The sequence below is a fragment of the Coregonus lavaretus genome (genome assembly GCF_964263955.1).
Source record: "Coregonus lavaretus genome assembly, chromosome: 9".
In the NCBI taxonomy this organism is placed as follows: Eukaryota; Metazoa; Chordata; class Actinopteri; order Salmoniformes; family Salmonidae; genus Coregonus; species Coregonus lavaretus.
The window spans coordinates 46140200-46164790 of NC_139996.1; the positions used below are offsets into that span (position 1 = coordinate 46140200).

At 44.1% G+C, this 24591-nt stretch overlaps 1 protein-coding gene and 1 pseudogene across 2 annotated transcripts in view; both read left to right on the forward strand.

Moving 5' to 3' along the window:
• Positions 1-15485, forward strand: part of LOC311134801 (G2 and S phase-expressed protein 1-like) — a 28027-nt pseudogene extending 12542 nt beyond the window's left edge. Inside the window, exons 2-8 of the transcript in view lie at positions 9866-9918; positions 10114-10780; positions 10909-11168; positions 11222-11639; positions 11780-11849; positions 13467-13586; positions 15463-15485. The product of the transcript in view is annotated as a G2 and S phase-expressed protein 1-like (transcript). The remainder of the gene's footprint in view (positions 1-9865; positions 9919-10113; positions 10781-10908; positions 11169-11221; positions 11640-11779; positions 11850-13466; positions 13587-15462) is intronic.
• Positions 15486-19314: 3829 nt separating this feature from the next.
• LOC311134578 (cadherin EGF LAG seven-pass G-type receptor 1-like) overlaps positions 19315-24591 on the forward strand; it is an 89215-nt gene continuing 83938 nt past the window's right edge. Inside the window, exon 1 of the mRNA XM_084168307.1 lies at positions 19315-22910. Coding sequence (XP_084024433.1) covers positions 19391-22910 — 3520 coding nt within the window. The 5' untranslated portion in view covers positions 19315-19390. The remainder of the gene's footprint in view (positions 22911-24591) is intronic.

Here is a 24591-nt window from a genome sequence, read left to right on the forward strand (position 1 = left end):
GGGAGCAGGAACAGGCCGGGCCGGGCTGGCGACGCGCACCATTGGCTTGGTGCGGGGAGCAGGAACAGGCCGGGCCGGGCTGGCGACGCGCACCATTGGCTTGGTGCGGGGAGCAGGAACAGGCCGGGCCGGGCTGGCGACGCGCACCATTGGCTTGGTGCGGGGAGCAGGAACAGACCGGGCCGGGCTGGCGACGCGCACCACTGGCCTTACACGGGGATCAGGAACGGGCCGGACCGGACTGGCAACACACCTCAGTACCTCTCGCCGTGCCTCTACACTTTCCTTCCCTCTACTCACCAATGGCTCCCGTAACCCGGTGGCCTTCTCTCCTCGTCCACTAACTCGCCCTTTTTCTGCCTCCAGCAGCCCCATTGGCTTGGTGCGAGGGGCAGGAAAAGGCCGGACCGGGCTGGCGACGCGCATCACAGGCTTGGTGCGAGGGGCAGGAACAGGCCGGACCAGGCTGGCGACGCGCATCACAGGCTTGGTGCGAGGGACAGGAACCGGCCGGACCGGGCTGGTGACGCGCATCACAGGCTTGGTGCGAGGGACAGGAACAAGCCGGACCGCAATGGGAACACACACCACTGGCCTTACACGGGGATCAGGAACGGGCCGGACCGGACTGGCAACACACCTCAGTACCTCTCGCCGTGCCTCTACACTTTCCTTCCCTCTACTCACCAATGGCTCCCGTAACCCGGTGGCCTTCTCTCCTCGTCCACTAACTCACCCTTTTTCTGCCTCCAGCAGCCCCATTGGCTTGGTGCGAGGGGCAGGAAAAGGCCGGACCGGGCTGGCGACGCGCATCACAGGCTTGGTGCGAGGGGCAGGAACAGGCTGGACCAGGCTGGCGACGCGCATCACAGGCTTGGTGCGAGGGACAGGAACCGGCCGGACCGGGCTGGCGACGCGCATCACAGGCTTGGTGCGAGGGACAGGAACAGGCCGGACCGCACTGGGAACACACACCACTGGCCTTACACGGGGATCAGGAACGGGCCGGACCGGACTGGCAACACACCTCAGTACATCTCGCCGTGCCTCTACACTTTCCTTCCCTCTACTCACCAATGGCTCCCGTAACCCGGTGGCCTTCTCTCCTCGTCCACTAACTCGCCCTTTTTCTGCCTCCAGCAGCCCCGTCGCCCATGCCATGTGCCCCCCCCTAAAAATGTATTGGGGGTGCCTCTCGTCTGTCCGACGACGACACTGTTGGCGCAGTACCTCCTCTCTCGCCAGGGCTTTAACCCTTGCCCATGGTCCTCTACCCTCGAACATGTCCTCCCAGGACCACCATTGGCCCACCTGGGCCATCGCCAACTTCTCCAGCTCCCTACCCGGCGTTTGCTCCGACACACGCTGCTTGGTCCAGTTTTGGTGGGATCTTCTGTCACGCTCGTTGAAAGGAGTGGACCAATGCGCAGTGTGGAATTCGAACATCTTTTATTTATATTTCACCACACCAACAAAAACAACAAAACGATACGTGAAGTCCTTGGTAACAAACACAAACCAACACGGAACAAGATCCCACAAACACAAATGCCCAAACGGCTGCCTAAGTATGGTTCCCAATCAGAGACAACAAGCAACAGCTGATTCTCGTTGCCTCTGATTGAGAACCACCCCGGCCAACATAGAAACACAATGAACTAGATCCTGAACATAGAAACACAAAACATAGACTCTACACACCCTGGCTCAACATAACAGAGTCCCCAGAGCCAGGGCGTGACAAAGATGAACAGAGCAAAGTACAGAGAGATCCACAATACTAACCTAACTGACAGAGTGAAAATAAGGAAGCCTGTACAGAATAAAAATATTCCAAAATATGCCTCCTGTTTGCAACAAGTCACTAAAGTTTCTAATTTGATCATTAATAATCAGAATAATTCGAGAGTGCTCTTATTGACCATTGATGGCCTGATAAATCCTACCCCCTCAAACATATATGAACTTTCCTCCACATCTAAATGTGATGACTTTGCGGCATATTTCAGAGATAAGATAACAAACATTAGGCTGTGTATCAGTCAAACAAGACCTGATGAAAGATTGATGATGCAGTGTGTGCCCTAGCCTACCACGCAAAGGCACTATGGATTTATTTTCCCTGGTTGACACAGACATGCTCAGGAAAGTGATATCACAACTTAAGCCTTCTACCTGCCTTCTCGATCATATCCTCACCACCTTCTTCAAAACAGTTTTTAATTGCATATCTGAAGAAGTGCAAGCTATTGTTAATCACTCCCTGTTCACAGGCACTTTCCCCACTGCACTAAAAATTGCTATGATGAAACCCCTTCTGAAGAAAAGTAAACTACATAGATTCTTCAGCTCATAGCCTTTTTCAGCCAATCTCCAACCTTCTATTGTTAAGCAATCTGGTTTTTAGCCCTCCACAACACAGAGACAGCCTTAGTTAAAGTTGTAAATTATCTTAGAGCCAACACAGATGCCAAACAGCTCTCTGTCCTTGTACTCTTGGATTTAAGGGCTACATTCGACACAGTTGACCATGATGTCCTTCTGGACAATTTAACCTTTGGTGAACATAACTCAGAGAAAATACATATCACATGTGGCATTCCACAAGGTTCAATATTGGGTCCGGTACTGTTCAGTTTATATACACTGCTCAAAAAAATAAAGGGAACACTAAAATAACACATCCTAGATCTGAATGAATGAAATAATCTTATTAAATACTTTTTTTCTTTACATAGTTGAATGTGCTGACAACAAAATCACACAAAAATGATCAATGGAAATCAAATGTATCAACCCATGGAGGTCTGGATTTGGAGTCACCCTTAAAATTAAAGTGGAAAACCACACTACAGGCTGATTCAACTTTGATGTAATGTCCTTAAAACAAGTCAAAATGAGGCTCAGTAGTGTGTGTGGCCTTCACGTGCCTGTATGACCTCCCTACAATGCCTGGGCATGCTCCTGATGAGGTGGCGGATGGTCTCCTGAGGGATCTCCTCCCAGACGTGGCATTGGTGGATGGAGCGAGACATGATGTCCCAGATGTGCTCAATTGGATTCAGGTCTGGGGAACGGGCGGGCCAGTCCATAGCATCAATGCCTTCCTCTTGCAGGAACTGCTGACACACTCCAGCCACATGAGGTCTAGCATTGTCTTGCATTAAGAGGAACCCAGGGCCAACCGCACCAGCATATGGTCTCACAAGGGGTCTGAGGATCTCATCTCGGTACCTAATGGCAGTCAGGCTACCTCTGGCGAGCACATGGATGGCTGTGCGACCCCCCAAAGAAATGCCACCCCACACCATGACTGACCCACCGCCAAACCGGTCATGCTGGAGGATGTTGCAGGCAGCAGAACGTTCTCCACCGCGTCTCCAGACTCTGTCATGTCTGTCACATGTGCTCAGTGTGAACCTGCTTTCATCTGTGAAGAGCACAGGGCGCCAGTGGCGAATTTGCCAATCTTGGTGTTCTCTGGCAAATGCCAAACGTCCTGCACAGTGTTGGGCTGTAAGCACAACCCCCACCTGTGGACGTTGGGCCCTCATACCACCCTCATGGAGTCTGTTTCTGACCGTTTGAGCAGACACATGCACATTTGTGGCCTGCTGGAGGTCATTTTGCAGGGCTCTGGCAGTGCTCCTCCTGCTCCTCCTTGCACGAATGCGGAGGTAGCAGTCCTGCTGCTGGGTTGTTGCCCTCCTACGGCCTCCTCCACGTCTCCTGATGTACTGGCCTGTCTCCTGGTAGCGCCTCCATGCTCTGGACACTACGCTGACAGACACAGCAAACCTTCTTGCCACAGCTCGCATTGATGTGCCATCCTGGATGAGCTGCACTACCTGAGCCACTTGTGTGGGTTGTAGACTCCGTCTCATGCTACCACTGGAGTGAAAGCACCGCCAGCATTCAAAAGTGACCAAAACATCAGCCAGGAAGCATAGGAACTGAGAAGTGGTCTGTGGTCACCACCTGCAAAACCAGTCCTTTATTGGGGGTGTCTTGCTAATTGCCTATAATTTCCACCTGTTGTCTATTCCATTTGCACAACAGCATGTGAAATTTATTGTCAATCAGTGTTGCTTCCTAAGTGGACAGTTTGATTTCACAGAAGTGTGATTGACTTGGAGTTACATTGTGTTGTTTAAGTGTTCCCTTTATTTTTTTGAACCATTGGCAGCGTTATCGGAAAGCTCAGCATTGATTTTCACTGCTAAGCAGACGATACACAACTTTACATTTCTGTGTCACCATAGGATTTTAGCTACACGGATAAATTATTGGACTATATTAGTGATTTAAATACTCACAACTTCCTCCAGCTAAATCAAGACATGACGGAGGTATTTATTGTTGGAGCCAAAGCACAGAAACAGAATCTGGCCGCACATTTTAATTCACGGGCAATAAAGATAAAACACCAGGTAAAAAACGTAGGTGTTATTTTAGATTCTGAACTCAATTTCGAATAACTAATTAGGAATGTGACCAAATAGCTTTTTACCCCCTGAGGAACAAGGTGCGGCAGTTTCTCACTCAGACTGATACAGAGAGACTCATCCATGCTTTTATTACAAGCAGGTTTGACTACTGTAATGCGCTCCTGTCTAGTCTACCTAAGAAAGCCATTGGTCAACTGCAAAACAGACAGAATGCTGCAGCACGGGTACTGACCAAGATCAGACGAGGAGCACACATTACATCGGTTTTAAGGTCTCTGCACTGGCTGCCTGTGAGTTTTTGAATTAATTTTAAGATTATTCTATTGGTTTTAAATCATTCCACGATTGTGCACCCCAATACATGTCAGGCATGCTTTTAAGTTATTTACCCTGTAGGTCCCTCAGGTCCTCTGGCACTGGCCTTTTAACTATCCCAAAGCCTAGGACCAAGAGGCATGGAGAGGCAGCCTTTAGTTACTATGCCCCCCAGCCTCTGGAATAGCCTGCCAGAGAACCTGAGGGGGGCCAAAACTGTGGACATTTTTAAAAGAGATCTTAAAACACACCTTTTTAGCTTTGCTTTTCTTTAGGGTGCTTTTTAGTCCTTCAGTTTTTATTGTTATTCTTTTGTTTTTTATCCTCATGTTTGTTGTGTAGTTTTTATTTTCATTGTTTTTCATTGTTTTTTGTCCTGTGAAGCACATTGTGTTGCATTCCATGTCTGAAATGTACTGTATAAATTTGAAATTTGATTTGATATTAAAGTAATACTGCAAAAAAAAATGTGGCAAAGCAATTAACATTTTGTCCTGCATACATTGTTATAAAGTGTTATGTTTGGGGCAAATCCAATATAACACATTACTGAGTACCACTCTACATATTTTCAAGCATAATGGTGGCTGTATCATGTAATGGGTATGCTTGTAATCGTTAAGGACTGGGACGTTTTTCAGGATCAAAAAGAAATGGAGCTAAGAACAGGCAAAATCCTAGAGGAAAACGTGGTTCAGTATGCTTTCCACCAGACACTGGAAAATGAATTCACCTTTCAACAGGACAATAACCTAGAACACAAGGCCAAATCTACACTGGAATTGTTTACCAAGAAGACTGTGAATGTTCCTGAGTGGCCGAGTTACAGTTTTGACTTAAAACTACTTGAAAATATTTGCCATGACCTGAAAATGGTTGTCTAGCAATGATCAACAACCAATTTGACAGAGCTTGAAGAATTTTGAAAAGATGACCTGTATATGACATGTCAGTGTCTGCTGTTGCAGGTGGGAAAGTGCAAATTACCTGAAAAATATCTAATCTCTCAATGTTCTAATCTCTCAATGTTCATCTCAAAGTGCACCAAATACATACATAATGTTTGGGGTCTGGGTATCTGTGTTTTTATATAAATTATATTGATGACTACTTTTCAATGTTACTTTTGACCCCCCTAATTGCTTTGGGCTAATCCCAGAATTTCTTAAAATCCCAGAAATGCCGTTGCCAGAGACCTCATTTTCGGCGTTATCCATTTTACCAATGAACCATGGCGGAGTTAGTGTCTACAAAAAGACGCTATTGCTCTCTATACTCAAATAGGTAGGCTACTCCAACACTCAGGCCTTTTCTCGTTTGGGCAAAAGTCCAGCCTCTGTCCTCTCTCCTCCGTCCTCTTTCATCCATGACCCGGACGACAAGTGGTTGAGTGGTCGAGGAGGGTGTCAATTCGTTAGTAGGCAAACGGAAGACGGTCCTCCCCTCCTCAATAGCCTCCTTTTGACGAGGAAGCACAAGTGTACCCTACCATGGAAGAGTTGATATCTGCCACACCGCCTTTGATTGAGCTGTTGTTTTGTCGGAGGAGAAAAGCATGCACACATTTAAAGACAATATACTACTTATCCTTTTATCTATAAAATATCTTGCACAACTAACGTAATTTGTTTTATCACTTTACACATTTATTTTGCGATCCACCCTGTAAACGTAATTTACCTGATGACGCGCGAGTGGAGAAGGAGCTTCTCATTTCATACAAGCTCATTTTCATCACTCTCCACTGCGCCTCTCCTTGAGTACCTTTGACATTTTTCAAAAGAAGGCGAGAGAGGATGGAGAGAGGACGCAGGAGTTGAGCAAATCGAATTGAGAAAAGGCCTCAGATGCCATTTACCAATGCAGCATTTATGTCAGAGGTGAAACAAAAGGGATCATTGCCATTCTCTTGATTATCGTGTGAATGGGGGCGCCTTCAAGCGGATCACTTTTGTCATTTCGGGGGCCATCGGTCACCGCCTTCCAAATTGTGTTGCATTATGGGGATAAAAATTGTCAGACTTACGCCTACATGACAACTGCATGAACTTAATAAAAAAACATGTGATCAAAGGTCATGAAGTTTTGACTGCAAGTTTCTGCAGTTGCTCTACATCAACTTCATCCTACAGCCAGAACCTGCATTGTGGGAGGCTCAATTGTCAACCAATCATTAGGGTGCTTCTGTTTGACCCACGTGAGCCTGACAAAGACGTGATGAAACAGGAACAAACTTTGCCTTGATTCATGTATAGACTTCAATGTACAAATTAATGTGATATTTGACGCTCTCTCACCAACTAAATTGATAGTACATTGTACACACATACACTCCTGACCAGTTTATTAGGTACATCCATCTAGTACTGGTTCGGACCCTCTTTGTCTCCAGAACAGCCTGAGTTTTTCGGGGCATGGTTTCTACAAGTCGGAAATGTTCCACAGGGATGTTGGTCCATGCTGACGTAATGGCATCACGTTGCTGCAGATTGGACGGTGGTACACCACTGCCACCAGCCTGTACTGTTGACACCAGGTAGGATGGGTCCATGGACTCATGCTGCATAAGCCAAATCCTGACTCTACCATCAGCATGACGCAACAGGAACTGGGATTCGTCGGACCATGCAATGTTTTTCCACTCCTCAATTGTCCAGTGTCCACTGGAGTCACTTCTTGTTGTTTTTAGCTGATAGGAGTGGAACCTGGTGTGGTCTTCTGCTGCAGTAGCCCCACGATGCCGTTCTGCACACCACTGTTGTACTGCGCTGTTATTTGTCTGTTTGTGGCCTGCCTGTTACCTTGCACGATTCTTGCCATTCTCCTTCGACCCCTCTCATCAACAAGCTGTTTTCGCCCACAGGACTGCCACTGACTGGATGTTTTTTGTTTGTCACACTATTCTCTGGAAACCCTAGACACTGTCGTGCGTGAAAAGCCCAGGAGCGCAGCCTTTTCTGAGATACTGGATCCGGTGTGCCTGGCACCGACAATCATACCACGCTCAAAGTCTTGGTCACTAATTTGCCCATTCTAACATTCAATCGAACAGTAACTGAATGCCTCGATGTCTGTCTGCATGCTTTATATAGCAAGCCACGGCCACGTGACTCACTGTCTGTAGGAGTGATCAATTTTCGTGAACACCTAATAAAATGGCCGGTGAGTGTGTGATATGAGGGTTGGAGACATGTTTATTTTGACATTACAAAGAAAAACGTTTATAAACAATGGCAACACTGCAATCTTGCATTGAGCCTTGCTGTTGGAAAACCACGTAAGTTTCCGACTTTAGCTGTCGCAGATGCACCTCCCCCAACTTTACTCCTCGACTTTCGTCTGCAGTCGGTTGCTTAAACCTTACGACTCAAATGAGCCCTGGGACTATTGCTTTCCTACATGAGTATTCCAGGGAAAATAAATGAATGGGAGTAAAAAAAAAAGTTAACATTTTCTTTAGGAATGTAGCTAGTTGAGTAAAACTAAAAGTATTTAAGAGTATAAATACTCAAGTAAAGTACAGATACCCCCCAAAACAAAAGTATTTGTCTTTACTTTATCCCTCTGTTCTTGACCAAGGATACAGCGCAAAATGACTACAGTTCCCATGAGCGCTCTGGTGCTGCTTCCGCCAGACGTTTCAGCCAATGACGATGCAGCCTGCATGTCACATGAACTTGTTTGGGTTTCCGCTAGTTACCACAGCCACAGAGTAAACATTGGCTATATCGTAAACATTTATGAAAACAAAAAAATCATTTTTTGGTCTTAATTTAAGGTTAGGCATAAGGTTAGCAGTGTGGCTAGGATCAAGGTTATGTTTAAAATCACATTTTAAGAAGATAAATTGTAGAAATAGGCAGGGTTTATGACTTTGTGTCTGTGGTAATTAGTGACGACCACTTCTTTGTTTACGAAATTTGAAATATCCACCAAAGCCATGTTTTTTTTTTTTTTGACAGATTTTGAACTGAGTGACATGATTCAGCAGAAGATAGCTAGCTACAACGTGTAGAAATAATACTATCATGTGGGTATTTTGTCTCAAATTGTCTTGAGCAGCTGAAAGACAAACCACACAGACAACCAGTAGAGTAGGTTTAAATGTAATTTTATTAAACATTCTGGCTCATAAGGAATATTTCCACGATTTTGCACACAATGTCTCAGGTTGTATATATCAAATCAAATCAAATGTTATTTGTCACATGCGCAAAATACAACAGGTGTAGACCTTACAGTGAAATGCTTACTTACAAGCCCTTAACCAACAATGCAGTTTAAGAAAGAATACCAAAAACAAATCACCAAAAAATACAAATAGTCTGGGCAGCCATTTGATTAGATGTTCAGGAGTCTTATGGCTTGGGGGTAGAAGCTGTTTAGAAGCCTCTTGGACCTAGACTTGGCGCTTCGTTACCGCTTGCCGTGCAGTAGCAGAGAGAACAATCTGACTAGAGTGGCTTGAGTCTGACAATAGGGGTCCTGGATGGCAGGAAGCTTGCCCCCAGTGATGTACTGGGACGTACGCACTACCCTCTGTAGTGCCTTGCGGTCGGAGGCTGAGCAGTTGCCATACCAGGTAGTGATGCAACCAGTCAGGATGCTCTCGATGGTGCAGCTGTAGACCCTTTTGAGGATCTGAGGACCCATGCCAAATCTTTTCAGTCTCCATAGGGGTAATAGGTTTTGTCATGCCCTCTTCGCGACTGTCTTGGTGTGGTTGGACCATGTTAGTTTGTTGGTGATGTGGACACGAAGGAACTTGAAGCTCTCAACCTGCTCCAATACTGCCCTGTCAATGAGAATAGAGGCGTGCTCGGTCCTCTTCTTTTTCCTGTAGTCCACAATAATCTCCTTTGTCTTGATCACGTTGAGGGAGAGGTTGTTGTCCTGGCACCACACGGCCAGGTCTCAGACCTCCTCCCTATACCAATTAATTGTATATTGCAGCCTGATTAAGCCGACTACTAGCTAGCTAACTATATTATTTGTCATTGATATTTACATTGTCGACTCTTTAGTAGCGAGATAAACACTGTCCTTCCTATCAAATTAATAAATGTTGTATTAATTGACTTGTTCATTTTCCACAATAATTATTCTCATTGGCTGAAAATAAGTTTGATTTTGACGTTTCACTGTCACCTGCCAGGTTGGTGTCATAGCTATCGTTGATTTCCATTTCTTTGTCTTTGGTTTGCATATATTTCTACCTTGAATGCATTGCCATTGAACACAATCTGTCTGTGTACCTGACACTACCATTGTCAATACATTTTTACTTGGGAAATTGTGCTTCACTTACATATGAAAATAACATTGTAAAATAATTCCCCCTTGTTTAAAGCTCAAGAGGCGATGAAGATGATGACGAGGTCTTTGTGGGGCCTGTCCGTCACAAGGGAAGGTGCATGTCGTGTCGTTCGGTCTGGAGACCATTGTCAAGGAAAGCGTTAGCCGTGGGTCTTCAATGGGGGAGTGGCCCAGCTGGAGTCCTTTGGCTGGGGACAAGTTTGAGGAAATCTGCAAGGAAGCCCACCTACTAGCCAGTCAACTAGTAATCAACCAGCAGCACCCAGATGTAGGCGAAACCAATGGTAACCTCACAGTGAGTAAGGAGGAACCGAAAGAGGACTTTGTGCTGGATGCTGGAGCCAAACTGGGCATGTTCAGCAAGCCAGTTGATGCTGTGCTCAGCCCTATCAAAAGGGAGACCTTCTGTGTCCAGGATCGTCCGTTGAAGCAGCTCCCTCCTGCTATTCAGCAGCGGCTTTTAAGGGCTGGTGGGGTTTCTAACTCCACTAAGAGACGTGTTAGCACCTCCAGCCCTGTGAGAGCAGGGACTACAACTCAGCCCAAGATGGTGCTCAGAGGCAGGGAATGCCTGCAACACCAGGGTGCTACCTAGCAAACAACAACCAGCAGCCCGAGTAGCGACCATGAAGACAGCCCTGCATACTGCCAAGACTAGACCACCTGCTGAGAGGACCACCATGCTGCCTCCGCCAAGCAAAGTATGGGCACTAGGGATCTTAGAAGATATCTAGCCAGTAGCCAAATATAGCAAATTTTAATTATCTAGGTTAAGGTCAAATCAATATAGGAGAAAGTTTTCTCATCCTATGTAGTTTGTTTGTTTCAGGGTAACTTGGGATTGAGGCGTAGCCCCGGGTGGTCGTAACTCCAGCAGAGCAGCCTCCAGTGAGGACCTCCTCTCTGACACAGCCAGCGTTGCCTCCGACATCAGCGACACCTCACTCAACTCCAGTCTGCAGGGGAAGAGGACCCTCGTACCCCCTAGCAAGGTAACACGGAGGGATTTGCTAATATATTCAAGAAACTGATGTTTATACAGGATCCTTCATTCATATGTATGACACTTCAGATCAGATGATAAAAGATGTGAATGCCGTCTGATAAAATGGCAGATGTTGAAACATGAATGTCCTGTTCAGATTTTAGGTGAACTCAAAACGTCCCTCAACTCCAGCATGAGTGGCCTTAATGGCCGCCTGCCCACCGGCATGAGCCGACCTGCCACCAAGACCCTCAGGTCCACCCTCATCAGCCGAGCTCCGGAGCCGCCCTCCACCACAGTAGCACGCCGCTCCATCTCAGCCCATGGAAGGAAACCTTCAGAGCCAGATCAGTCTAAACCGGTTCAGGCCACCCCTATGAAGAGTGTTGAACCGGCGGCCACAGCCACCCCCTTATACCAGAACCCAGCCAAGAGGGACATGGAGAGAATGTCCTCTGTGCCCAACATCCCCACCTCAACTTCAGTGAAGACGGAGCACGTCATCAGGGGCAACCCCAAACTCAAGGCGTTCATTGCTCCAACCCCAACTAGTCAGTTCAAGATGAGGTCGGAAGGTGAGGATTGGTCAACTGTTGGCTAACAATGAGCAGCTTCTACAGATCGCTGGCTTGTCTTACTGTATGTACATGGAAAGGCTCAGAATTGTTTGCTCGCAAAAAATGTAAACGTATTTATCTCTGTCTTTCCTACAAAGTGGTTTCATCCCCTGATGCCCCTCAGATCATGAAGCCAACTAGATCGTTGTCTGCTTGCAGTGTGGAAAGGTACTGAAATTGGGATGTACATTTTTATCCTAAGCATCTGGAGTGGGAAATTGTACAACATTGAAGTTGATTAGAATACCAAAGCTGTGTTAATCTTCCTAATCTAGCCCACACTGTACAAATATGATTCAGGGGTGAATTGAAATTGACGAAAAACAACTGCCAACGTATACTTAATAAAAATGAATGCAATGATCCTTTCAATGATTTGTTCATTTCATTTTACAAAAAATTAAGAGTCAATTCAACTTAATATGTTGCTAAAATGTATTTTAAGTGATTTAATTTACTGAATGTAATATTTATATCTACTTAATAATTACATTTCTTGCAACAACTTGCCACGTGGTTCTGTTTTTAGAGGATTGTGGGTAATTCAACACTTTTATACTTTATGATTATTTTACCCAATGTTGTATGCATGTTTGAAGAAAGAAAACTATATTTCTATACTAGTATTAAGCAGCTTGTTGTACCATGAGGTGTAATGGATCATGATGAACGAATATCAAAACCGTCAAGCAAATTTACGTTCAAGACCACCCATTCCCACCATCCCCACTCTTAATGACTGAGACAAATGTAGTGTCCTACAATGCTTGCAATTGTATGGCCATTTACTGCTGGTGGATTGAGCACTGAGCTCAACAATGCCTGCCAAAGTGGGTTAAAATTGCAAATGATCAAATATACATTCAACAATGTTATACATTAAGTGTTTGTGAAACACTAATATGTTGGGTTTACTAAATATTTGAATCATCAATTTATTTAACCATATTATCAGTAAATCCAACAATTGTATGGCTATTATGAATTCCCTGGACTTACTTTATTTGTAAATTCAAACAACTTATTCAAATTTTTGTCAAAAACATAGGGAATTACATCTACTCAATAATATTGTGGCATATCAAGAAGCTGATTAAACAGCATGACCTTACACACGGGCACCTTGTGCTGGGGACAATAAAAGGCCATTCTAAAATGTGCTGTTTTGTCACACAACACAATGCCACAGATGTCTAAAGTTTTGAGAGAGCGTGCAATTGGCATGCTGACTGCAGGAATGTCCACCAGAGCTGTCGCCAGAGAATTGAATGTTAATTTCTCTACCATAAGCCGCCTCCAATGTCGTTTTAGAGAATTTGGCAGTACGTCCAACTGGCCTTACAACTGCAGACCATGTGTATGGCGTTGTGTGGGCAAGCAGTTTGCTGATGTCAACGTTGTGAACAGAGTGCCCCATGGTGGCGGTGGGGTTATGGTATGGGCAGGCATAAGCTATGGACAACGAACACAATTGCATTTTATCGATGGCAATTTGAATGCACAGAAATACCGTGATGAGATCCGAAGGCCCTTTTATTATTTTTTCTTTTTTTTTTTACATCTGTGACCAACAGATGCATATCTGTATTCCCAGTCATGTGAAATCCATAGATTAGGGCCTAATTTATTTATTTCAATTGACTGATTTCCTCATATGAACTGTAACTCAGTAAAAAAATTGAAATTGTTTCATGTTGCGTTTATATTTTTTGGTTCGGTATAGATTCAATACTTCATTTTTTACAGTGCATTAGCATTGAACATGCCCCATCTTCTATCCAACAGTATCCCCCACAAACCAGCGCTTCCAGCTCTAGAGCTTCTCCAAACACCCTCTCCTGGCAGTGCAGCCCAAGATGAGACGCCCATATGCCCAGCCCACCCCTGTGAACTGGAGGATCTCTGGTATAATAATAATAATTATAATAATATAATAATATGCCATTTAGCAGACGCTTTTATCCAAAGCGACTTACAGTCATGTGTGCATACATTTTTACGTATGGGTGGTCCCGGGGATCAAACCTACTACCCTGGCGTTACAAGCGCCATGCTCTACCAATTGAGCTACAGAGGACCACCCCGAAGAGCGTGTCGTGGCCAGGCAGGCCCTCCCTGAGCACTCCTCCATCTGCAGGGCCAGCCACCGGAGGTGAGAATGCAGCTGCCGTACTTGGACCACTACATTGGACTCTGCCTAAAGGGGCCAAGCTAATAGTCTTGCTTGCCATAATTGACATACTGAACCAGGGTTAGGTGTTATAATATAAATAGGCACATTAGCTGTCAGTGGCATTTTTGTTGCTAGATTATGTTTAAACCGTGTGAATTTTGAAAGGAAAAAGCTTGAATGGAATGGCTAGCCAACATGAACAATGACGAGTCAATTAACACAAAGAACCCTACTAGGGTTATTTAACCCCTCTGCAATTTGAAATGAAAGTGAGTCCGAGACTGAGAGAGACTGTGATGGAGAATGTGAAAGAGAATGCAGAGACAGCCAGGGTAGAGAAGAATTCTGCAGCTAATGCTAATGGGCCACAGAAACGGCAAGCGCAATACAGAGAAGAATGGAAGGGAGAATTTAGATGGCTTCACGTGAAGGAAAAGTAGTAGATGGTGTGTCAGGGACACGTATATTTAGCTCTTTATGTGAGAAGTGTGGGGAAAATAATTCATTCACCATTGGCTGCACAACATGTCAGAAAAGTGCATTACAACGCCACACAGAGCAGAGTGACCACTGGGATGCAGTGTTACTTCAGAACTTACAAAATGAAATTTGAGTAACATTGGAAGAGGCAGAAAAGCAAACAAACGACTCCAAAACTGTGTGACTGTATACTGTATGGCAAAAGAGGACATACCAGACAGCAAGTTTCCAGTGTTGAAAGAGTTGCATAAAGAAAAGGGCTGCCCTTCCCTTCAGTCAGGTACCTCCTACACACATCACTCCAGCGTTGCGTAAATGCAGAACGCCATAGGTCAAACACTGACTGAGAAGGACATACCGGAAATAGAACGTAGTCCGTATGTTGGAATAATCATATACGAGTCTGTGACAGTTGCAGTCGAAAAGAAACTTGTGATGTTCGTGAGGTACAGTATGTGCATGAGGGCCAGGCGATGACTGTGTTCTTAGCAAATGTAATGATACCGCATGGAGATGCCGAAACAATCACAAATGCCATTCTAGCAACATTTGAATCAAAGGGTATTGATTTTAAGAATGTGGTGGGCCTGGGCAGCGACAGTGCAAGTGTCATGACTGTTTATGCTAAAATGTTTTTGTTTAAAAGGCAAATTGGTGCATTCTCTGTTCTCTCTTTCCCATGCGCCTCACACACACAAACAAAGACACACACAGCACAGTTTCAACAATTCCTGTTGTAAGTGTTACATCAACATATAGCAATACACATTTTTTGTTTAATGAGCAATTGATGTTTAATAATGTGACTAATATGTGTGACTAATACGTGTTTAATACATGGTTTTGTGCACACACACACACACACACACACACACACACACACACAAAGCCTCCATCCCCTTCCATTGGAGCACAGTTTCCACAGTCCACGTTGTAATTGTTACATCATTTATTAAATGCAGTGATGGCTTCTTGCAATAACAACCCCTTTTTCTTCCCCAGGTGAAACATGTATTAAAACACCAGGGCTACAGAACAATGGCAGAAGCATGCAGGGCTCTCATTCAAGAGTTTGCAGACGTGTTCCCAGCGCACGCTCAGCTCTCTTGTGGTCCTCCCCTTGTCCAGTGTTCCTGCTGAAAGGGGATTAACCTGCCAGAACTGAATTCTGACGAAGAAATGGTCCTGCATAGGCAATGGTCACTTAGACATTAATGACCATTTCGATGGGAGCACCGGAGTCCCGAAAATTTGATTTTGTTAGGGCACGCGCCATTTTTGACCAGGGTGCCAAAGGGAGAAAATAGAGCGCAACTGAGGGAAGTGTGCGCACATTTGCGCAAAATGTATGTCGCCAATGTAATCTGTCAGTTTTCACAGTAGGCTAGTTCGTTTGCTAAAGTTCGAACCAGAATTCGATGTATTTGTCACGTGGTTACAATGAATAATGTAAAAGAATAATCAAATAATGTATGTAGTTCTGTTCTTGTCTATTAATGTTCTGTATTATGTCATGTTTCATGTGGACCCCAGAAAGAGTAGCTGCTGCTTTTGCAACAGCTAATGGGGATCCTAATAAAATACCAAATCCTATTCATAATGAATTAATCGGATGCGTGTTGAGTGCTTGTCATTTTTCCAACGCACCTATAGCGTTCTTATTTCATCAACTCTATCGAGTACAAGCATATTGAGGCTAAAATATCCCTCAGATTAATTATTATTATAATCACATAGGAGTTTTCACATTGTACCCTCTTGAACTGACCTGTATTTCCCTGCATTCTAGAACACTGAGTATGTATTTATTATCAGTTTGTTTAATTAGAACGCAGGTGAAATCTGATAAAACGCAGATTGTTTAGGGTCTGTGTTTTGAAGATGCAGACTTTTGAAAGCTAATGGGACCCCTGGGGATGTGCATCTTTCCCTTTCAATGTGATTCCATTCAGATCTAGATACATGGGCTCTGATACGATACAGGAACGATATGTTTTATTTTGAAACTATCGTTTGATTCGGTTTGATTAGAGGAACGATGCGATTGGGTTCGATGCCTAATGATCCAATGCACTCATATTTGTTGTGTAAATACATACATTTTACATTCTAAATTAAAATCCGTAGCAGATGGAGCTCATGAGCTGGGTCTCTGATTTTTTTTTTTTTCTTGTGTGTAAAATCAAATCAAATCAAATTGTATTGGCCACATGCGCCGAATACAACAGGTGCAGACATTACAGTGAAATGCTTACTTACAGCCCTTAACCAACAGTGCATTTATTTTTAATAAAAAAGTAGAATAAAACAACAAAAAAGTGTTGAGAAAAAAAGAGCCGAAGTAAAATAAAATGGCCCCGAGTGGCGCAGTGGTCTAAGGCACTGCAGCGCAGTGCTAGCTGTGCCACTAGAGATCCTGGTTCGTATCCAGGCTCTGTCGTAACCGGCCGCGACCGGGAGACCCATGGGGCGGCGCACAATTGGCCCAGCGTCGTCCAGGGTAGGGGAGGGAATGGCCGGCAGGGGTGTAGCTCAGTTGGTAGAGCATGGCGTTTGCAACGCCAGGGTTGTGGGTTTGATTCCCACGGGGGACCAGTATAAAAAAATAATGTATGCACTCACTAACTGTAAGTCGCTCTGGATAAGAGCGTCTGCTAAAATGACTAAAATGAAATGAAAATGAAAATAACAGTAGGGAGGCTATATATACAGGGGGGTACCGGTGCAGAGTCAATGTGCGGGGGCACCGGCTCGTTGAGGTAGTTGAAGTAATATGTACATGTGGGTAGAGTTAAAGTGACTAAATGGTGTATGTAAGCCATAAGGGAGAATGGGCATATACCACCCCACTATCAGATTAGGAGGAGCAATCTGACTTTTTGTCCCCCGCTTTTGATCTGAAATCACCATCACCCACTAATTAGTCATTTTTGCAGATTAAAAGTGTTTGAGCTAGTAATATATTTATCTTTAAAAAAGTAGATATGACATGGCTAATGAATATATATAGCACCATTTTGGATTTCAGCCCTGTCTCAAAATCTAATAGTTTTGATGGTGAACATGAACAATCGAAATATAATGTAAGGCCTAATCAGCAGGTAGGCTATAGCAGGATGAGACTCGTCTCCTTTAGCTTAGTTTTATTCTAGTAAAACACAATTTTCAACAGTGCATGTGATAATAACCTAGCAAATTACAGTGGTTGTCATTCAACTAATAAAGCCTAATATTGCGTAAGCCGTTTTACAAACATTTTAATGCTGAAGGCGCACAGATGTGCAAGATCAGTAATAGACCTCTCTTTGGTCAGAGCGCAGTTTGATTAGGCTACTGATATTGTCGGGGGTTGTTCGGCATACAAAATGATTTGTAGATAAATGGCTGTCAACGCATCAGTTGTCACAAAATATTAGGTATTTTCAAATGGTTGAAAGAAAGTAATATGCTAATTTCCTTTAGTGAACCGGCCGATTTTCTGACTGAAGCTTGCTGCATTTTGATAATAATAAATACATTGCCGTAATATCCAGTTGACTCATAACATCATGGTGTCTGACGGTTCTATGGTGAAATATTGTTTTGCATTAAGCATGAATTAATATGATACTTTTTAGATTGTTACATACCGGTTTGAAAATGGTGTGTGAATGCAAATTGCCTACGTCAACTAGTATGTGAATTCAATACTGTTCAGTGGATATGTTGTCAGGATTTAAATGACCACACTGATTACAGGTAATGGTATGTATATTTTTTTCTGCTTACAGACCTGAGCTCTCCCCTGATCAAATGGAGTCAGGAAAATGCCTTAAAGGATGCAACCCTGATCAATTTATCCTTTTCATCAATGTTATTATAGAGCTATATTTGAAATGTTTCTCTACATGTACATTGATTCAAATAGCCTTCCTGCTGACGCTTGTGCGTATACCACACACTAGTTGTATTTATAATGATAAAACTAGGTGTTGATGATCAAGGATTTTAGAAAAAAAGATTGTGATTTAAATCAAGACAGTTAATATAAATACTATGCAAGTAACCAATCTGATTTATTTAAAAGAATGGTACTGTAACTTTTATTTTTGTTTGTTGCCATCTTGCTGCTCTGTGTGATTATTTAAAATGTTGAAATAATTGTTCTTAATTCAATATTACTGTGATGCTGAGTCTTTTATGTAAATGAATGGCCAGAGAGTTGACCTGTCTGCTCACTGCTATCGGAGACGTATACCCCACCATTGTCTCGAAACCCAGACGTTTGACCTCAACTGAAGAACATCTCCTGCCAACAGACAGAGATTTTCTCGTGCTCTCATAATAAGGGATTATACACTTGTACATTTACCAAATACTTGGTATAAGTTTATTGAAAATGTTCATTAATGTGCTCTGTCAAATGTGAGATATATTAAAGTATCCTTGTATATTTGGTTGAGCATCTTATTATATATACTTGTGATCTATCTACCCTGTCTGTACCAAGAATGATCAAAGTCTGATGCATTTTAGAACTGCCAAACATTTGATCATATATAAAGTTAGATCATTTGGAGTGGATAGATACTAAGGCTACATGGTTCTAGATACTGCGTATTGTTAAGTTTGTCCACTAGGTGACAGCATTTATTAAGTTTCAATTTTCTGTGGATTTTCGGGGGATTTTGATACAATGAGCACATGCTTAAAATGTTAATGTAATTGGCAAACCTAAGTCTGAGTCGCCCCAAAAACAATAGACTTGCACAAATAAGAGGTTTTTGAATATCATTACGCGCATCACTTCATGGCACATTGTGGTCAGCTGCGGAGATTTGGGAATCTGCATTTGACTGACAAACAATCACCGGGGAGCAGGGTTGCTTTCAGAGGAGGTGTGGTGAAAGAGCGAGACCACTTTGAATTATTCCATGGGCAAGCTATCCTGCACTAGGATCCTCGCAACATTCTAACTAATCATGGAACGGGACAGGACAGCGAGGCCCCGGGAAAAACCTCAGTGGTCTTTATAGGTGTTCTTGACCGATTCGGTGGATGCCATGTGTTTTAAACCATGGAATTACAAATGCTTTGGCTATGGATATGTTTTCTGTCACACGTTCCAGTATTAGCATTTTTTGATGTACACGTTTCTGATACATTTCAGCCTGGAGTAGTGCTCGGAAATGTATCTCTTGGACGGGGTTGGATCTATCAAATAGACAGGACTTTAACTCCTAAATACGTAAGACACATTTTCAATATTGAGAGACAACACGGAATTGTATATTTCTCAGGAAAAGTGAATTGTGCGCAGTTGCCGAGGAACCCAGCGCCGCTTTACATTCAGATAAAATCAATTACCTCGGAAAACTTTATTTTAATTCACTTCAATACTTTTGTGCATGGACAAAATTGTTTAATTAAATATAGGAGAAAGAGCGCCGAAGGTAACCCCGATATTTACATGAACGTTCTCACAAAAGTAGAGACATCGCCATGCGTCTCCACCAGTATTTTGCTGTTGAACATTTATGAACATTTACCACTATTTACTCGAAAACCTCACTCTTATCGTTCATTATGTAAGGGAGGGAACTGGAAAGTTGTTTTTGATAACGGGAGTTTTTCTCCAAACTGTCTGCAATACAATGAGCGGAACGAGTTGGATTTATTCTGCAGAGTGCAACATCTATGGAATTACACCACTGTCCGTGTGAAAATGCGATTTAATTCTCTACATAGTCATGCCATGTTTACAGACAGGGATTTGGGGAGACTGGATTCATTGACCAAACGTAAAAAAAGAAATGTGAATACTGCTCCCCAGTTTCAACTGCCCAACTATCAGGTGTCTGTCCCGGAGAACGAACCCGCGGGAACTCGCGTAATTACGCTCAAAGCACTGGATACCGACAATGGAGATGCTGGTGAGGTTGAATATGATATGGAAGCTCTGTTCGATAGCCGATCCAATAATTATTTCCAAATAAATTTGCAGACCGGCAGCATCACAACTTTGCAGCATTTAGACAGGGAGGTCAAGGATACACATGTATTCAAAGTTATTGCTACAGACAATGGCATCCCTAAAAGGTCGGCCACTGCTTACCTCACTGTCACTATTAGTGACACTAATGATCATGGGCCTGTGTTTGAGCAGACAGAGTACAGGGTCAGCATTAGGGAGAACGTGGAGGTAGGCTTTGAAGTGTTGACTATAAGGGCAACAGATGGGGATGCCCCATCAAATGCCAACATGATCTATAAGATTGTGAATGAGGAAGAAGATAATGCTGGTTTTGAAATCGACCCTAGAAATGGACTAGTCAAGATTAGGGTTCGGCCTGACAGAGAAACCTTGACCCAGTATCAGCTGATAGTGGAGGCCAATGATCAGGGTAAAGACCCAGGCCCCCGCAGTGCCACAGCTACAGTGTATATCTCTGTGGAGGATGAGAATGATAACTACCCCCAGTTCAGTGAGAAGAGGTATGTAGTCCAGGTGCTTGAGAGTGTGGCAGTGAACACGAAAGTGGCCCAGGTGAAGGCCACAGACAAAGACGAGGGTAACAATGCAAAAGTCCACTACAGCATCATCAGTGGCAACGTGAAGGGCCAGTTCTACATCCATTCCCCTACAGGTGACATTGAAATAATCAACCCCCTAGATTATGAGATAATCAGGGAATATAATTTGAGAATAAAGGCACAGGATGGGGGCAGACCACCTCTGATTAATGGCACAGGGATGGTTGTAGTACAAGTTGTGGATGTCAACGATAACGCACCTATGTTTGTTAGCACACCATTTCAAGCCACAGTATTAGAAAATGTGGCTGTTGGTTATTCTGTGATCCATATTCAGGCTATTGATGCAGACTCCGGTGACAACTCTCATTTGGAGTACAGACTAACAGACATGGCTCCAGGCTTCCCCTTCACCATCAACAACAGCACAGGGTGGATTACAGTCAGTGTAGAGCTGGACAGGGAAACCACTGACTTTTACACTTTTGGCGTAGAAGCAGTGGATCATGGGGTTCCTGCCATGTCTTCCTCGGCCAGCGTCAGTGTGACGGTGCTTGACGTGAACGACAATGTCCCCACTTTCACTCAGAGATTGTATAGCCTGAAAATTAATGAGGATGCTGTGGTTGGTACCAGTGTGCTAGCACTTTCTGCCATTGATCGGGACGCCAACAGTGTGGTAACATACCAGATCTCCAGTGGCAATACGCGGAACAGGTTTGCCATCACCAGTCAGACTGCTGCGGGAGTTATCACCCTGGCACTGCTGCTGGACTATAAACAGGAGCGCCAGTATGTCCTGACGGTGACCGCCTCAGATGGCACACGCTACGACACAGCGCAGGTCTTTATCAACGTCACTGATGCCAACACTCACCGGCCCGTGTTCCAGAGTGCCAACTACCAGGTGATGATCAGCGAGGACCGGCCGGTGGGCTCCACGGTGGTGGTAATCAGTGCCACAGATGAGGACACAGGAGAGAACGCCCGCATCAGCTATGTCATGGAGGATAACGTGCCACAGTTCAAGATCAACCCCGACACAGGCTGCATAACCACGCAGATAGAAATCGACTATGAGGATCAGGCCTCCTACACGCTAGCTATCATTGCCCGCGACAATGGCATCCCCCAGAAATCTGACACCACATATGTGGAGATCATCATTCTGGACGCTAACGATAATGCGCCACAGTTCCTCAGGGACATATACCAGGGGTCCGTGTTTGAGGATGCACCTGTGTACACCAGCGTCCTCCAGATTTCTGCTTCTGACAGGGACTCAGGGTCTAATGGGAGGCTTAGTTACACCTTTCAGGGTGGGGATGATGGAGAGGGGGACTTCATCATTGAGCCGTACTCTGGCATCATTAGAACAGCCAGGAAACTGGACAGGGAGAATGTGCCTGTGTACAACCTGAAGGCCTTTGCTGTGGATAAGGGGGTTCCGCCTCTTAAGGCAGCCGTGGACGTCCATGTATCCATCCTGGACATCAACGACAATGCTCCTGTGTTTGAAAAGGACGAACTGTACGTCTGTGTAGTGGAGAACAGTCCTGTGGGTTCCATCGTAGCCCGCATCACCGCTACAGATCCCGACGAGGGAACCAACGCGCAGATCCTGTTCCAAATAGTGGAAGGGAACGTCCCAGAGGTCTTCCAATTAGACATCTTCAACGGGGATCTAATCGCCCTTACTGATTTAGACTACGAGTCGAAGATGGAGTACACAATCGTCGTCCAGGCAACCTCTGCACCGTTAGTCAGCCGCGCCATCGTGCACATCCGCCTGCTAGACGTCAACGACAATTACCCTGTCCTACGTGACTTTGAGATCATCTTCAACAACTACATCACCAACAGGTCCAACAGCTTTCCGGCTGGGGTGATCGGGAAGGTTCCGGCCCAGGACCCAGATGTCTCAGATAACCTCCACTACAGTTTTGTGGAAGGCAACCAGCTGAGTCTACTCATCCTGAACCAGGACACAGGGGACTTGAGGCTGAGCAGAGACCTGGACAACAACCGGCCCCTTGAGGCCACCATGAAGATATCAGTCACAGGTAATGAAATGCATTAGCCTTTTAAATGCGTCTCCATATGCATGGCAGATATTTGTATATTTTGTTTGTCCTTTCCACCTCCTCTCTTCATTCTTCCATGCGTTTGATGTTGTTGCTGTTGTCTTGCAATGAGACCTCTACTAATTGTGCTAGTTGTAAATCAGTTTTATTGCTTGTACTTGTCTCTACTTTGAAAGGGAGTCTGTTGCATGTAAGACTGGTGTTTGCGCCTAAATCACCACATTGCCCATTACTGGCTGGCTATCTACTAAAAGATCCACAAAATGTTATCCAACAGCATTGTTGCCGTGACAACTACCCCCCTTTGTTCTCTTTGATGTGATTTGCACCCCTATTCTTTGGAACCCCTCTGTCCAAAAAAGGAGGCACAGCAGCATACCCAGGCTTAGCTGGATTCTGTCTGTCTTCTTGTTCAACTTTAACCATATGGCTTGACTTGAAGTATTCAATATCAGTGCTCAGTGCTGTGCTTGTAACAGAAATACAACGGCATTGCATGAAGTTGTCCAAATTATACAGTATCTGGATGTACCCACTTGCAAGACCATACTCAGGCACTGTGCTCTTTAATCTCATGCTATTTCATATCTTGTGACAGTAGTTACCATGTTATTGTTTGCGCGTCTTCTAGAGAAATGGTTTTCCTGAAGTCGTTGACACTAGTTTTTGTTATCCATTTGTTAATTTTTAGTCAATTTTGGCAACTTGTTTATTGTTTTCCCAGAGAGCCCCATGCTATTTATTACTCAAGCTTGTTGTATTGGTACATTTGCAATCTGAAGAACTAAGGTGGGACTCTTTCAAAGTTGATGCACTTGTTACCGGTAGCAGTGCGTGTGTAAAATCACTGGGGAAGCCTATGTGTTGTGATAATTGGTTGTTTGCTCTATAGCTGTTCATTCATATGCCTTGCGACCATGATATACAGTATAGGCCTAAAGGCTGACACAATAAGAAGACACTGTGGCAGAATACATTTAACACACCTTTGTTTTATCACAAAACCGGGTAGCAACCTCTGTCCAGTGAAGTCCACAAAGCATATTGCATGTACAGTAACAGACAGTTACATGACCTACAGCATGGTCAAACAATTTAATGTTTCCGACATTTTCGGACCACTAAACAACTATTGATTTAGAACCACAGAGAATTACCACAAGTTGCAAAGAAAACAGGAGCTGCCTCCACTATACCAGCACCATTTAAACTTCAACATTTTAACATCATCAAATCACCTCTGCTTAGTCTAATACAGTGACAACTAAAAGATACCAAAAACAATTTAGTCCAATCAACACAAGCTAATTATGATGTGGCTGTTCATGGTTATGATGTGTGTGTGTGTGTGTGTGTGTGTGTGTGCGAGTAGAAAACATGTTGACTCACCCAACTTGTAAAGACACGCCAATGCCATCCTCCTCTCTTTCATCACTCTGTCATACAGTACACACTTTTTTTTGTTGTTGTTCTAGGCTACCTGGCTAAAATGCTTGCTCGCTAGCCAAACTTCCATTCTTGGGCAACATTAGCTAGTTAACTTCTACATCTAGCTACATATTGAACTTCCATCCTCTCAGGCCAGGGGCACAATAATGACTGAATTAATGGTTGGATCAGAATCGCCGTTATAGTAATTGGCCAGTACAGAGAATTAAGT